At 44.3% G+C, this 16,783-nt stretch overlaps 1 protein-coding gene across 1 annotated transcript in view; it reads left to right on the forward strand.

Moving 5' to 3' along the window:
• The window catches only part of LOC134869148 (voltage-dependent R-type calcium channel subunit alpha-1E), a 118,818-nt gene extending 106,275 nt beyond the window's left edge, over positions 1-12,543 (forward strand). The window contains exons 34-49 of the mRNA XM_063890596.1: positions 217-327; positions 418-498; positions 1,315-1,500; positions 1,606-1,697; positions 1,944-2,118; positions 2,511-2,638; positions 4,710-4,806; positions 7,097-7,202; positions 7,284-7,391; positions 8,338-8,438; positions 8,938-9,044; positions 9,255-9,429; positions 9,906-10,034; positions 10,274-10,421; positions 10,508-10,689; positions 10,799-12,543. Of these exons, the coding sequence (XP_063746666.1) occupies positions 217-327; positions 418-498; positions 1,315-1,500; positions 1,606-1,697; positions 1,944-2,118; positions 2,511-2,638; positions 4,710-4,806; positions 7,097-7,202; positions 7,284-7,391; positions 8,338-8,438; positions 8,938-9,044; positions 9,255-9,429; positions 9,906-10,034; positions 10,274-10,421; positions 10,508-10,689; positions 10,799-11,329 (2,457 nt within the window). The 3' untranslated portion in view covers positions 11,330-12,543. The remainder of the gene's footprint in view (positions 1-216; positions 328-417; positions 499-1,314; positions 1,501-1,605; positions 1,698-1,943; positions 2,119-2,510; positions 2,639-4,709; positions 4,807-7,096; positions 7,203-7,283; positions 7,392-8,337; positions 8,439-8,937; positions 9,045-9,254; positions 9,430-9,905; positions 10,035-10,273; positions 10,422-10,507; positions 10,690-10,798) is intronic.
• Positions 12,544-16,783: the final 4,240 nt, after the last annotated feature.

Here is a 16,783-nt window from a genome sequence, read left to right on the forward strand (position 1 = left end):
CAGACGGCAGCAGACAGAACAGATTGTTGCTGGGATGATGGGGGTCCTTTAATATCCTACCGGCCTTCTTCCTACACCGCTGGGTGTAGAGGTCCTCCATGGATGGCAGCTCCGTCCTGGTGATGTGCTGAGCAGTTTTCACCACCCTCTGTAGAACTGTCTGTCTTCTTCTACTGTTCCCTTTAGTGTTTACACGTATTTCTCCTGTGTGTTCAGTATTACTCCGCCCCGCCGGCGTACGAGGCCGTCCTGAAGCACCTGAACACGGCGTTCACCGTCCTCTTCTCTGTCGAGTGCGTCCTCAAGATCATGGCCTTCGGTTTTCTGGTGAGGAATAAAAGACAGTCACCCAGCCTGAATGTGAATTTCAGATCCCCCTCTCTTTTGGAAAAAGCTCACTCTCTGCCGTTTCTGCAGAACTACTTTCGAGACACATGGAACATTTTCGACTTCATCACAGTGTTAGGAAGCATCACGGAGATCGTGGTGGACGTGCAGGTAAGGAAAACACCGCGGCTTCACTTTCATTTGTACTTCATCTGCCCTTCACGCTGTTGCAGGTAGCATTCATACAGTAAGGACGTACTGCGTCACATGGCACCTTGCGTTTTAAATCCTAAGCTCCTCCAGCATTGCAACACACATATACCACAGACATAGAAAGACACACGATGGGTTTAGAGCAAGAACAAAGTGCAGGTAAAACATATCTATATATCGACTAGAATAAGATCAAACTGCAGTAGAATGAAACATGCTGTATGGTAAGAAGGTATGAATGGAAAGGTGGTGTAAACACATGTATTATGTTCACATATATATCACAAAAACAGATACCACTAACAGGGGAACCATTAAGGCATTGTATTGTTGGCCAGAACAGAAAGAAAAGCAGGCAGGCTCACAAACTGCACAACGCGACCAGAAGAATGAAGGACATCCTGAAATGATGAGCATCTTTATTTGGGAAATAATGCGTCGGGGTAGACTAAGTACTTCTCTGGAATACTGAATGATAGTGTGGTAAATGTCTTGTGTACATTTGTGACTTTTCTCATCCATATTTCCCTCTTTTTTAAGTGTGCATGTGAACATTAAAACTGCACCTTGGCCTAAAAACCATATAAAAACCAAAGGAAAAAGTCCTCTCACATCTCTGTGTATCACTTCAGAGTGTTTGGCTTACTTATCCTCATGGTTGATGACACTTCTTGTAAGTCGCTTTAGCTTTGCATATATCTGGAGCCAGAGGTAGTTATGTTTGATAGCTTGCATCCCTCATCAGCACCATAACACCCCTGTGTCCTGCTGCAGTTTGTGGACACGTTCAACATGAGCTTCCTGAAGCTGTTCCGGGCGGCTCGTCTGATCAAACTGCTGCGCCAGGGTTACACCATCCGGATCCTTCTGTGGACCTTCGTGCAGTCCTTCAAAGCCCTGCCTTACGTCTGCCTGCTCATCGCCATGCTCTTCTTCATCTACGCCATCATCGGCATGCAGGTGAGGAACACTCACTGTGGAGAGGAGGGGTTTAATATCCAGCATTTGTATTTGTGTGAAATGTGTAATGGATAATACTCTCTCTGGTTCTGTGTGTGTGATCAGGTGTTCGGGAACATCAAGCTGAACGAGGAGACTCACATCACGCAGCACAACAACTTCAAGTCTTTCTCTGGAGCTCTCATGCTGCTGTTCAGGTAAAACACCTGCAACAAAACAACGTAGGGTCTATCTTTAACAATACCTGATCCCTGGGTCTCGATAACTGTGTGTGTGCGTGTGTGTGTGTGTGTGTGTGTGTGTGTGTGTGTGTGTGTGTGTGTGTGTGTGTGTGTGTGTGTGTGTGTGTGTGTGTGTGTGTGTGTGTGTGTGTGTGTGTGTGTGTGTGTGTGTGTGTGTGTGTGTGTGTGTGTGTGTGTGTGTGTGTGTGTGTGTGTGTGCAGGAGTGCAACGGGGGAGTCGTGGCAGGAGATCATGTTGTCGTGTCTCGGGGGACAGAAGTGTGAGACGGACCACTCCCTCCCCCCGGCAGTACCGACGTCCGACCAGGAGGGGGGCTGTGGTTCAGACTTCGCTTATTTCTACTTTGTGTCCTTCATCTTCTTCAGCTCCTTTCTGGTGAGTGGTGCGGGAATGAGTCCTAAAACCCTGAAATTAGTTCATGCGACATGTGACCGTGCTGTAGTTCCTTTATAGCCCAACATTAGCCGCCTTTAGTTTAGCGGTGGTGACGTGAAGTCATGTGACCGTGCTGTAGTTCCTCTATAGCCCAACATTAGCCTCCTTTAGCTTAGCGGTGGTGACGTGAAGTCATGTGACCGTGCTGTAGTTCCTCTATAGCCCAACATTAGCCTCCTTTAGCTTAGCGGTGGTGACGTGAAGTCATGTGACCGTGCTGTAGTTCCTTTATAGCCCAACATTAGCCTCCTTTAGCTTAGCGGTGGTGACGTGAAGTCATGTGACCGTCATCTCCTCCTATGAATGAGTACCCCCCCTCCTCTCCGCTGCAGATGCTGAATCTGTTCGTGGCGGTGATCATGGATAACTTTGAGTATCTGACCAGAGACTCGTCCATCCTCGGCCCCCATCACCTGGACGAGTTTGTCCGGATCTGGGGGGAGTACGACCGCGCCGCCTGGTGAGACCCTGCCTCTATTTATGAGGCGATAACCACGTCATTAACACTGCTGCTGTGAAACATACAGATGCTACAGATCACACTGCTTCAAACGATGTGTTAAACTGGAACATACTGGTCTGTAATGAAGTTAAACACGTGCTGTTGCACCTCTTATCAGTTTATAAGGAGGAAAATGTTTTTCTTCTGATAAATACTTTTTGATCTTCAGCAGATTTCAGTTTTCTTCATCACTAGTTTATGAGTTTTTAATCTCAGAGAATATTTGAGTTCCTATCCTGTACATCAGTGGGGTTTTTCTCTAAAATGATCAATTAAATTCAGTGAAAATCTGAGTGAAATTCTGCTAAATTAACAACTATAATTCTGACATTTTAGATGTTTTTCCTCTGAATTTGTCATTTATTAGTTTCTTAACTACAGTTGTGCTAATACTGACTAATGTGTGGGGAGAAAAGCTATTAAAAAACACAGGTTATCTCTGTTCTTCCTCATCAATATGTAAATGAATCATCAGTAAATGTTCAGTTTTTTATCACTAGTTCATGACTTTTTAATCCCAGAGAATATTTGAGTTTTTATCCTTTAACTGTCTGAGGTATTTCTCCTAAATGGCAGCTTAAAGTAAGTGAAGGACTGAGAATTGATCTGGTCAATGAACCCCTTTAATCTCTAATATCCACATCAAATCATGACTCTGACAATGCACTGTTGTATTAAATATGTCTGCATGTTTTTATTACAGGTTGATGAAAAGCACATTGTTATTTTGCTGTTTGAAAGTGCTGCTGTTAGGAGGAGAGGTCCTGCCCCCCCCCTGCAGTGTCTGTAATAACCTGTTGTCCTCTGCAGCGGCAGGCTCCACTATAAGGACATGTACAAAGTTGTCCGCACTATCTCCCCCCCCCTGGGCTTTGGGAGGAACTGCCCTCACAGGGTGGCCTGCAAGGTTTGACTCCCCAACAACTCTTAGTGATGGATCCTTCCTCACCTCCTCCTCCTCGTTTCCTTCCTCTCCTTTCCTCCAGCCTTGCTTCACCTCTAGAGGAGGTCAAAGAATGACGAGGCTCAGGGTACTCAGACACAGACCCTTGATGTCCACTCAGAGTCCTGTGAGATGATGTTAGGAATGTAAAGCAGGGGTCCCCAGCTTTGTTTTATAGAAACTGCCGGATGCTAACCTGCATATGATGGGCAATTAGTATAGGTTGCACTAATTAGCATATGCAGACAATAGCTCAAAAATGTGGGAGTGATTTTGGAGGACAGTTTCAGGATCAAACATTTCAGTTCTAACCTGAAGGTAGTCATATTTGTACTCCCATGGTCTGATCTTTGACCTATTTTTGGTTGATCTAGACGTTATAGAGGACTCAAAACTGCCATTTTTATCCTAATTTTGACATTTTTGCTGTGGTTTAGGAGGTTAGTGAGGACGTTGAGTCAACATTTGACACTTTTAGGATAAATAATGGCCGTTTTGAGTCCCAACTATAAAATCGACTCAAAATTCTTCTAAATCTGCCCATGGCCAATTTCGATCCTAAAAATGTCAGAAATTGATTCAATAACCTCCAAAATCATCCCAGCTGTTTTTAAGCTATTGTCTGCACATGCCAATTAATGCAACTTGTGCTAATTTTGCAAGATGCCGAACATATGCAGGTTAGCATCCTGCAGTTTGTATGAGCTGGGGACCCCTACTCTACATTCGTATCATAAAACTTTGGGTCTCAACATCTCCTGGTTCACACAAGTCGACATCATGCAGGGAGTAAATCACGGCAGCCTGTGTCTCTCTACCCGTTGGATCTGTTCAGAGATGTCCTCAGATCCAGAGCGCCTCTCATTCCTTTGCTCTTCCTGCTCCCAGATTTCTATGCCCCTCCGGCAGCATAGAAAGAATGAACCTGTTTTAATTTCTCCTCTTTCCTCCCTGCTCCCGTGTGAGGCCTTGGATTAACCCTCTCTCTCGTATCTCCTCTCTAACTCCTCCACTGTTGTTCACTTTCCTCCCCCCTTTCCTCCTACCCTTCACCCCTTCCTCTCCATGGCTCCCTGGCGCCCCCAGTGGTCGTATCCATTACACTGACATGTATGAGATGTTGACCAACATGTCGCCCCCCCTAGGCCTGGGCAAGAAATGCCCCTCCAAGTTGGCCTATAAGGTAGACTAAACTTCAGAGCTGCAGGGACACGTTCATTTCAAATCAAAGAGTCACTGTGACACAGAAACAACAGCTGTTTCCTGCTCCTGAGGTAATGCAGTCAGAGGTGGAAAGAAACTTTTACTCACAACTTTCAGTGATAACGAGCGGTGCAGGAATGAGTCCGAAAACCAAGAAAAGAGTCAGCTTTCCTCACTTCCTGTCCCCTGATGTGGAAGTCATTGGCTTTCTGAATGTGTTTCTGAAAATAATCTAATAAAATAAATGATAAATATATACACATCTACAGAATACACAATATAAATATACAGAATACACAATATAAATACACAGAAAAATATAAACTGAAGTTTCTATAAATACTAGAGAGGTTAGCAAAGTATAAATTATACTTTCTACTTTTACTGTGACAGAGTATTCCTACACTCTGGTACTTCTACTTTACTCAAGTACAAGATCTGAGTACTTCTACTTTTACTCAAGTACAAGATCTGAGTACTTCTACTTTACTCAAGTACAAGATCTGAGTACTTCTACTTTACTCAAGTACAAGATCTGAGTACTTCTACTTTACTCAAGTACAAGATCTGAGTACTTCTACTTTACTCAAGTACAAGATCTGAGTACTTCTACTTTTACTCAAGTACAAGACCTGAGTACTTCTACTTTACTCAAGTACAAGATCTGAGTACTTCTACTTTACTCAAGTACAAGATCTGAGTACTTTTACTTTACTCAAGTACAAGATCAGAGTACTTCTACTTTACTCAAGTACAAGATCTGAGTACTTCTACTTTACTCAAGTACAAGACCTGAGTACTTCTACTTTGCTCAAATACAAGATCTGAGTACTTCTACTTTACTCAAGTACAAGATCTGAGTACTTCTACTTTACTCAAGTACAAGACCTGAGTACTTCTACTTTACTCAAGTACAAGACCTGAGTACTTCTACTTTGCTCAAATACAAGATCTGAGTACTTTTACTTTACTCAAGTACAAGATCAGAGTACTTCTACTTTACTCAAGTACAAGACCTGAGTACTTCTACTTTGCTCAAATACAAGATCTGAGTACTTCTGCTTTACTCAAGTACAAGATCTGAGTACTTCTACTTTACTCAAGTACAAGACCTGAGTACTTCTACTTTTACTGAAGTACAAGATCTGAGTACTTCTACTTTACTCAAGTACAAGATCTGAGTACTTCTACTTTACTCAAGTACAAGATCTGAGTACTTCTACTTTACTCAAGTACAAGATCTGAGTACTTCTACTTTACTCAAGTACAAGATCTGAGTACTTCTACTTTACTCAAGTACAAGATCTGAGTACTTCTACTTTACTCAAGTACAAGATCTGAGTACTTCTACTTTACTCAAGTACAAGACCTGAGTACTTCTACTTTACTCAAGTACAAGACCTGAGTACTTCTACTTTACTCAAGTACAAGACCTGAGTACTTCTACTTTACTCAAGTACAAGACCTGAGTACTTCTACTTTTACTACAAGACCTGAGTACTTCTACTTTTACTACAAGACCTGAGTACTTCTACTTTTACTACAAGACCTGAGTACTTCTACTTTTACTACAAGACCTGAGTACTTCTACTTTTACTACAAGATCTGAGTACTTGTACTTCTATAATGAACTCTCTTCCACCTCTGAATGCAGTATTTCTTGGTGCAGTGTTGTTTTATTGGCACATGCTTTCTTGTTGTTGTTTGTTTATTAAAGTCACAGCGTTGTCGAACATCTTCACGCTAAATCTCCTCATTTGTAGAAATCCGCCGTCAGATATTCCCATCCTTTGTTTCCTCCTGTCTGCATGAGCCTCCTGTAACAGCCCAGTGTGTGTGTGTGTGTGTGTGTGTGTGTGTGTATGTGTGAGCATGCATCATCACATTACTGCAGTGTGTGTTGTTTTACCTTCTGTTTAAAAAGCAGCACACACTGTTCAGACGGTTCACAGACGGACAGGAGAGGGCCGGAGCTTTGATTTTTCTCAATCCTAACATTGCCAGTAAAAAACTCAAATCCTCTGAAGCGTATCCTCTCCATCCTTCTGTATGGTTCATGATCTCAAGTTAACTTCACTCAAACAAAGTAAACTGAGCTTCATGAGATTATGATGTAAGTTCAGATGTTTTCTAATCATGCTCCTCATCTGTTAAAATCATAACTGATCTTTAACTCCCTTATAATGTGGGAGTTTTTCCTTTGAGCTCAAATGAAATAAATGGTGTTTATAATATAAACTTGGTCCCTCACGTTGACGCTCTGACTCCAGAGGCTGGTCCTGATGAACATGCCTGTAGACGACGAGATGTCTGTCCACTTCACCTCCACCCTGATGGCACTTATCCGCACCGCCCTGGAGGTCAAGATAGCCCGAGGTGAGAGAGGAGATAAAGTCCGGACCCTCTGAATGACTCTAAAGGGTGCAGATGATGTATTCAATCTGTTCAAATGTGCAGGGGGGGAGGACAGGAACCAGATGGACCTGGACTTGCAGAAGGAGATCGGGGTGATCTGGCCTCACCTGCCTCAGAAGACGCTGGACGTCCTGGTTCCAATCCACAAAGGTGACATCAGCCGGAAGTTACTTCCTGTCTTCTTCTGCTGTTCCCTTTATTGTTTACTTCCTGTCTGTCTTCTTCTGCTGTTCCTTTTAGTGTTTACTTCCTGTCTGTCTTCTTCTGCTGTTCCCTTTAGTGTTTACTTCCTGTCTGTCTTCTTCTGCTGTTCCCTTTAGTGTTTACTTCCTGTCTGTCTTCTTCTGCTGTTCCCTTTAGTGTTTACTTCCTGTCTGTCTTCTTCTGCTGTTCCCTTTAGTGTTTACTTCCTGTCTGTCTTCTTCTGCTGTTCCCTTTAGTGTTTACTTCCTGTCTGTCTTCTTCTGCTGTTCCCTTTAGTGTTTACTTCCTGTCTGTCTTCTCCTGCTGTTCCCTTTAGTGTTTACTTCCTGTCTGTCTTCTTCTGCTGTTCCCTTTAGTGTTTACTTCCTGTCTGTCTCCTCTAGCTTTTACTTCCTTGTGCTCTTGTTCTTTTCCTTTACTGGGACAGTTTAGCTTTAATGAATCAAAGGTTTTCTGCTCTCCAAAACAATGAAACTTAATATTCAGAAAGTATTCCTTGGTGTTTCTGATGGAAGAACTAGTGCTTGTTCTCCACAGCTGACGTTAAATTGACCGGACTTCTTTCTGAAGATTGTTATCACTGCACATAGTCTCATGATCCTCCTGAGCAACAGTCTGTTCTCCTGAGCAACAGTCTGTTCTCATTAGCAACAATCTGTTCTCCTTAGCAACGGTCTGTTCTCCTGAGCAACAGTCTGTTCTCATTAGCAACGGTCTGTTCTCCTGAGCAACGGTCTGTTCTCCTTAGCAACGGTCTGCAAGCGAAAATAGCTGACCTCTGGAATGTTCACATAGACCAATCAGAATCCAGTATTGAACTAAGCCTCGTTTTGAAATGCGATAACGTTCTCTGGGAGCTTCATCTCTGTTCCGATGCTTCCTCTTTCTCCAGCCAGTGATATGACCATCGGGAAGATCTACGCCGCCATGATGATCATGGACTACTACAAGCAGAGCAAAGCCAAGAAGCTCCGGCAGCAGCTGGAGGAGCAGGTGCTTCATCTTTACTAAAGCTGATGAGGTTGATCCAACATTGCTTAGTGAAGCAATGAGGAACCTTGACAGCAACAACTAAATAAATGGAGCAAAGTTACCTCTTTATTTGAGAGAATCTCATTATGAATATGGAGGATGATTTCCTAAAACGTCCTGATTTATCTTCCAGTAAATTACTTAAATATCAGAAATGTTTGTTTTTTTCTTTGTAATTTACATCTTTTATCTCACGGAATATCCAGGTTTTTAATTCTTATAAACAATATTTATTTAGAGAATATAAATCATTTTTCTACAAATGCTGTGTCTCAGAACATGTCGATCTTTTTTTGTTCTAAATGTATAACTGTTATCTCTGATCTTCTGAGACTTCACCTATAATGACCTCAAGATATAATATATGTTTGGTTTTAAATGAAGCCTGATCAAGCCAGTCCGTTTTCGACGGATCCATCTATTTGTCCTCCCTCTCTAATTCCCTGTTTCCTGCCTATAGAAACACGCTCCCATGTTCCAGCGAATGGACGCCTCCTCTCTGCCTCAGGAAATCCTATGCAACGCCAAATCCCTTTCATTCCTCGGGCACAGCGCCGGATCTGCTCTGTAAATATCCAGCTTTAATTCTCCTCAGTTATTTATAATGCTTTGTGGGTAAACAGTATGCTGGTAGGCAGGTTTGAGGAGTAACACAGGAGTATATATTACTCGATAGGTTTGACTTTACTTTCTGTGGATTTGATCCCTGACTCCGTTATCCTCACACACACACTCAGGGATTTATGTTATTGAGTTTCTCTGTGTGTGCTCCTGCAGAACCAGAGGAGGTTTTGTGGCGCTCAGCCCCGTCTCTCCTCAAGAGATGTTCCTGCAGCCGCTGTCTCGCTCCAGGGAGGAGAAGGAGGGGGAGGAGGAAGAGGAGGACGGCGACTACCGCTCCCCATATCACCCATATCCCTCCCCACACCACCACCACCACCTACACACTCTGGTACCTAGGCCTGCTCTATTCGTTACACTGTTATTGAAGTCTTACTATAGAGGAGTGCATTTTCCAAAGGTGAGGACGATATTTGGTAAAGGTAATGAATAAAGTCTAGTGGAGCTGCAGAGAGGCTCCGGCCTGCAAACACTTTTCTAGATACAGAAAAAACATTGACTTTCTTTCTTTCTCCGAATTTAGATTTTCTTTTCTCAGGATTTTGACTTTTCATAGAAATTGTGACTTTTTAAATAATTTCTGAGTTTTTTAAAATAACTTCTCTATATTTAAAATGTGTTTTCTGAATGTTGAATTTTTTCCAAGAATTTCGTCTTTTCTCAGAAATGTGACTAATTCTGAGAATATTCATGACCACCAAATCTGTGTAATCCATTTGTGAAATGTTCCCCTCAGTCTCAGTGGATTTGACTCTTGAAGGGAACAATAAGTGATGAATAATCTCTCCTCTGTCGTGTGGGTTTAAGGTGCCAGATGTGGTGGAGTATAACCAGGTGATGCAGCAGGCCCGGCATGACTCAGCGGTTATTAAATCCCCTCAGCGCACCGCCTCCATCAGAGCGTCCTCCATGCCCCGACTGGCTGTCGATCCTCCGGTAATAAAGACCAATACACTGAAAGTGCTTATAAGACACTGTTGATATCTGTTCTGTTGGAGGACACAAAACTAGGCTTTGAATCTTGCATATTCAAAATACTGTGTGTGTGTGTGTGTGTGTGTGTGTGTGTGTGTGTGTGTGTGTGTGTGTGTGTGTGTGTGTGTGTGTGTGTGTGTGTGTGTGTGTGTGTGTGTGTGTGTGTGTGTGTGTGTGTGTGTGTGTGTGTGTGTGTGCAGGCCGGTATGTCTGCAGACAGTAAGCTGATGAAGCGCTCCTTCTCCACCATTGGGGACCAGTGTGTGAACGGCCTCTGGCAGGAGCAGCACTCTCTGGAGAGAATCAGTCCGGACGGCACGTACCGACCGCGGCAGAGGAGCTACAGAGGTCGGTGAACACACCACGACTCCTGTGGTCAAGTTTCGGAAACGTTTGTTTAGGATCTGAGCTGGTTTTATTTCCTTTCCTCTCAGGTCCTAAAAACAACCCCAGAGAAACCAGCAGTCACGAGCGAGGGCGATCTAAGGAGCGGCGCCACCTGCTGTCTCCGGACGTTTCCCGCTGCAACTCCGAGGAGCGAAGTCGAGACACGTCCTGTGAGAGGAGGCGCTCCCGATCCCCGAGCGAAGGACGAACACACGCCTTACAGAAACAGGTAGGAGGAGGACACACTGACCAGCTGCTGCTTCCTATCACAGGATAAAACACGGGACTGTTTGGTACCTGAGATCAGAACTTATCGTACCTGCTTGTGTCGTCTGCAGGTGAACTCCTCCGGAAGCCCCGCCCACTCCGCCTCAGAGTCCGGTACGCCTCGTAATCGCCGCCAGCTTCCTCAGACTCCCTCTCGCCCTCGACCGTACATCTCCTACTCCCCTCTGGTCTGCCAAACCTCCGCCGCCCCAGCAGCAACCTCCCCCACCACTGTGCATCCCCCGCCTCAGGATGGATCCTCCAAAGAGAGATCGCAGAGGGAGACCAGTCCCCTACCTGCCGTCCAGGGGTCGTCCGGGGGTCAGAGCCACCCCTCGCCTCACCGCTACATCTCAGAGCCCTACCTGCCGTTCCACGAGGACGTCGGCGCGGGAGGGGAGGGAGGCGACGGGGAGGAGACCCTCACCTTCGAGACGGCCGTGGCCACCAGCCTGGGACGGGCCAACGCCATAAGCTCCGCCCCCCAGCTCAGACACTCCTGGCAGGTTCCCAACGGACACATCCGGAAGCACCTGGGCCAGGCGAGTGCGGCGGGAGCCAACGAGCTGCTGAGCGACACGGACGAGGACGACCGCTGCTAAGAGGAAGAGGGAGCGACTCCTGGAGGCACAAGGAGATCTGTGCTGTGTCTCACTCCTTACCCCTGCTGCTCCGATTGAGTGCGTCCCAATGCAAAGTCCGGCTAACTTACTCCCTGGATGGTGCTCTCTTATTGGTCCAAATGTTGAGTGATGAACGCTGGACTCTTCTCACACTCATAGCCGCCGTGTTGACTACGTAGCTGAAGTTAAGCGACACGTTTTTGCAGCAACGATGTATGGCATTAAAAGTTATTCATGTGGGGTTTGGGTTAGTATTTAGGAAACACACCCTTAAGTTCTGAGTGTTAATTGAGCAGTAAATCTGCAGTGATTCGGTAGAGCGAATGATCGTCGCTAGCTAGCTAATAGCATCGCTTGTTGCCGCCTGTGAGGACACAGTGTGTGATTTAAAAGTCAAAAGTAACACATTTGTTTTTAAGCACCACACGCAATGACTACACCCTAAATATATGGCCATTGGTTACTTAAAAGAAATGTGGCAACAGAGGGACACCTAATATAATGTAGTACAACAATTTGATTCAAAGTTAGTCGATGTTGACAAAAGAAAGTAAAGAAATGTTGGATTTAGTCATTTAATTCTGAGCAAATGTAAGTGAGAGTGACTAAATGTGTTGGAATTGGATTTATATTAAATAATCTAGGAGACATGTTTTTCAAATGTACTGAATATCTGCAGGAAATTAACTTCACTAAACATGATTTAGACTGAATATCTTGGTAAAAATGGTTTGAATTCACTTATTGTAGCGGCCAAAATCCTAACGCCTACTGGTGCCGTGCTCCCAAATATACAACTACACCCGGTGCCCAAAGACGCCTTCAAAGTAGGAAATAAAAGTCTAAGTATGAAATAATTGATAGCTCCTACAGTTAGATTACTTTAATATTATAACAGGTAGCTTTCAGGGTATTCGGTCGTTGCTATAAGTTTCATTTACGGTGTCTTTAAATGACATCCACTGATCTCCGTGCAGATGAGGGAAGTAACTGAGTTGAGACACAGCACGTCTCCGCGGCAGTAGCATCACAAACTGTCTATCTGGATCTCTGAGGTGTGTGTGTGTGTGTGTGTGTGTGTGTGTGTGTGTGTGTGTGTGTGTGTGTGTGTGTGTGTGTGTGTGTGTGTGTGTGTGTGTGTGTGTGTGTGTGTGTGTGTGTGTGTGTGTGTGTGTGTGTGTGTGTGTGTGTGTGTGTGCTGTTAATAGTGAAACGTTGCCAAATGATTAGCACAGCAGAGACTGACTCTAGATGACTGCAGGCAGGCGTGCCCCCCCCTCCCCAGCTCGTTGATTGATTTCTGATCAAAGTCTGGGGGCGTCCGGACCCCCCTTTGAATCCCAGAGACCGACCTGAGTGAGCTTTGTGCAGGTAGCATGTAAAGATGTGATACGATGAATGTATTTTAGCCTCAGATGGGAGGGGGCAGAGGGGCGCTGTCGGCCCTGAGCGGTCACCATGAAGCTCTCCGGTTTATAAACCAGCACAGGTCCTGTTTACAACGAGTCTGGCATTAGAACATCCACACTGTACTGAATCAGGTTCCGTAAGGGGAGACACTGCAGGAGAGCACCTTGTTGTTTCATGACGAGAGGAAGAAAAACATCAGTCATCTCTTTATTTCCCCTGAATTCAACAAAGGTCAGCATGACGTCACACCTGAGTTACATGTTTACCTATTTGTGAAAACTTGGACGTGTAGAAACAACTCTATGTAATCTAACTGGAAGTAAAAGACTCCTATTCTATATATGGAGTTCTATAGTGCATGTAAATGGCCTGCAGAGGCAAAAACCCCTTTGTTCCCTCCAAAGGGGTTTTCTTTCCTAGTGACATCACTATGGAACACTCACGCTCCTATTGGCTGGTGCTCCAACACATTGTAGACTAAGGGGGCGGGACATCTGTAAGCGGTTGCCCAATCACAACAGAGCTATCTGTATTTGTAAAGCTCCTGATTTATAGGATATTTTATTCCTTAAAATGTAGACTTTTTCTGATTTCCTCTGTGAAAACCTTTGACTCAACAAAATGAAACATAGCTTTATCAAATGTTGATATTTCTGTCCTGGAAATATATATTAATAAGATAAAGCCTCAGAAAAGGTTTCATCTAAGTGCTGAACTTGGGAAATGGATGCTTGTTTTTCCCTTGTTTACCTGAAGTGTCTCCCCTTAAATTGAGCAAAACTCTTTATAATTTTCTTCCTGAGAAGACAAAGACAGTGGACCTGCAGCTGGAGATCCCGGACAGACTGCAGGATCAGAGATGCTTTTGTCTCAGGATACTGGACCGTCACATCTGTAATATAGGACCTTCAGAGACGCTCATCATCGGACCTTTAGTGTGAAAATCAGAAGGACAGGAAGTGCTTTCCACAGGTCAGTCAGCACGATGTCAACGTGAGCGCATCATCCTCGGCCCGGTGAAGCATCGTGGCTCGATTTCAGAGACTAAAGCCATTATCTTCCAGTAAACACAACCAGGGACGAGCCTCTGCTTCAGGGTGCGTTCATGAGACGGACGCTTCTTCACAAGAGGAGCCATAGTATGGTTTCTGTACTTTCCACATGCATGATCAGGGTGACGATGAGCGGAGAGAGGAATGTCTTACAGCTGCTGGTTGATATTATTTAAAGGCATCCATGAGTAGGGCTGCACCTTCTGGACAGTGATCCTTTGGGCTCTGCAGCTCAGAGAGTCCTGCTGTGAACCCGGAGATGTTGAGGACTCGTTTTATGATAGACATGTAAAGTAGAGGTCTCCAGCACATAGAAACTGCTGGATGCTAACCTGCACATGTTGGGAAATTAACACAATTAGCATGAGTTAGCATATGCAGACAAAAGCTAAAAAAGTGCTTGGTAGATTTGGACACTTTTGGAGTGTTTGTTTAGTTTATTGAGGATGCTGAAACAGATTTGGACATTTTCAGGATTAAAAACTGCCAGTTTTAACCACACCCAGTGATGAATTTTGGGTTGATTTCCAAGGTTTTATGGATTCAAACTTCCATTTCTGCATATTGACTCAAAATAACGATAACCTCCACAACCACACCACAAATTGTCCAATTTAGGATACAAATGGCAGTTTTGAGTCCGCTATAACTTCCAAAGTTCATCAAAATCAGCTAACCAGAGTACACAATGTGGCCACTCTCTGTTTAAAGCTGCCATTATTGATCCCCGAAAGTGTCAGGAATGGATTCAGCATCCTCAATAACCTCCAAAACCACTTCGAAAGCGTCCAAATCGGTCGAGCAATTCATTAGCTTTTGGCTGCATATGCTAATTAGTGCTACTTATGCTAACTGTGCAAATTGGATAACATATGGAGGTTAGCATCCAACAGTTTCTGTGCTGGGGACCTGTACTATACATTTCTATCATAAACCTTTAGGGTCCTCAACATTTAAAGGTTTACACTGCTGGCAAATAGCTTTATATCCAGGTCCGTGCCGTCCATCTGTGTGCAGCCCTATTCATGATTAGACTGGCTTTTAAAACCACGGCCTCCACTGTCCATATCTTTGACCATTCCAACTTTTCCTTAAATAAGAAGTGTATTTATATCACGTGCTGTTGTGTTTCTGTAATACATGTTTGGAAATGTGAACTGATCTGGACTGAGGGTCTCACTCCTCCCCTGCTGGAGCCCCAAACAGGAAGTCCTGGACTGCTCTGGACCTCCTTTATAAACAACATGTTGTGTTAGGGCGTCAGGGTGTAGCTTATCAAACAGCCTGATCTGTGCCTGGGGAACTGATCCCAACCACGCCTGGATCTCATAGATGGAGAAGCCTTCTGGTAAATCTGTAGGATAAAGTGTACAAAATAAATCCATGTTTCCTTTATTTATTGTCTTTAAGGAAGGAGGTGTTCACAGATCTGTGCAGAGGACCATTAAAGAGACTGATGACCTTTAAACACCAAGTGTGTGTGTGTGTGTGTGTGTGTATGTGTATGTGTATGTGTATGTGTGTGTGTGTGTGTGTGTGTGTGTGTGTGTGTGTGTGTGTGTGTGTGTGTGTGTGTGTGTGTGTGTGTGTGTGTGTGTGTGTGTGTGTGTGTGTGTGTGTAAATATTTGTCTTTTTTTGAGTGGACATTAAGTCACATTGTAGAAAAGCCTTAAGGATTTGAGGTTTTGTCCATAGGGGTGCATAAAGCATATTGAATATGTGATCATATAAAATGAACAACTGGACGGACCTTACACATCTCGCTTCATTCATAAAAAACCTTTCTATTTATATGACCTGATTACCCGTTAACTGAAATGCATCACATGTCAGTTAGACGCTTTTATGCAGACTTACTCACTGTGTCTCATCCAGGGACACAACCACATGCTGACTGCAGTGGGATTGAACCAGCGCTCCCCTGATCCAAATATCAGCGCACTATCCCACTGAGCCACGGCCTCAGAGAGTATGACACGTTTAATCAGCATCACTTTCAAACAGGGTAATCTATGATTTCTCCTGAAACAATTGGGCTTATTTAGTACCTAGATTATTAAAATGCCAATTCAAAATGTAAAATATCAGAGGCAAATAAATAAGTATAGTATAAATAATGCAGGGTATCTGTCTCTCTGCTGTCCTGGTTCATAAAGCAGAAACAGCACCATCAGAGAGCACGGTGCAGAGGAGAGGCTCTCAGTAGCTTTAGAGGAGCTGTAGTTCCCCACAGCAGACGCTCATTAATGACGTCCTTCATCATCAAGACGTGGATAGTGTCGCTCAGTCGGGTTCTCAAAGCAGCCTCTGTTCCTCAGTCCTGTTGAGTTCTCCTGTCCACTGTTCCTTAACCCCGGGACGTTTCACACAGGTCAGGAACAGTGGATAGGAATAGACCATAGGAGCTGATTTTTGGACAATTCGACCGAACCCAAAGTTAATATGTTAAAAAACTAACAATGTGTCAAATATTTGCATTTTTTCAAACTAACTCTGATAATCCTGTAGATCAATATGTGTAAGAGGATTTTCCAGAGCGCTGACAGAGAGTCTGCAGCTGGTTCATCTAGTTTGTCTTTCCATGATGTGTAGGATGAAAGGATTTAGCTGTTGAACCTGACCTTCAGTGCACACACACACACACACACACACACACACACACACACACACACACACACACACTGATGCCGTGTGAATCTGTCAGCGTTGTGATACACTTTGCATTCCCCTGTGAGGAAACTCTTCCCTCTGTGACTGGGACTAAACATCCACACCGTGCCGTCTCGTCTCTCAGCTGTGTTTCCAGTAACGGATCAGAGAGACACGCCTCTGAGCATGCGTACGAGAGTGTGTGTGACAGAGTGTGTGGGCTAACGTTTACATGACAGTTTTCCAGGTGAGCTGCGTCTGGGTCAGCGGCGGTCAGAGGAGGCGATGCTATTGGTGGTTTGAGGACAGGAATGGGAGGAG

This window comes from Eleginops maclovinus, chromosome 9, assembly GCF_036324505.1.
Source record: "Eleginops maclovinus isolate JMC-PN-2008 ecotype Puerto Natales chromosome 9, JC_Emac_rtc_rv5, whole genome shotgun sequence".
Classification (NCBI taxonomy): Eukaryota; Metazoa; Chordata; class Actinopteri; order Perciformes; family Eleginopidae; genus Eleginops; species Eleginops maclovinus.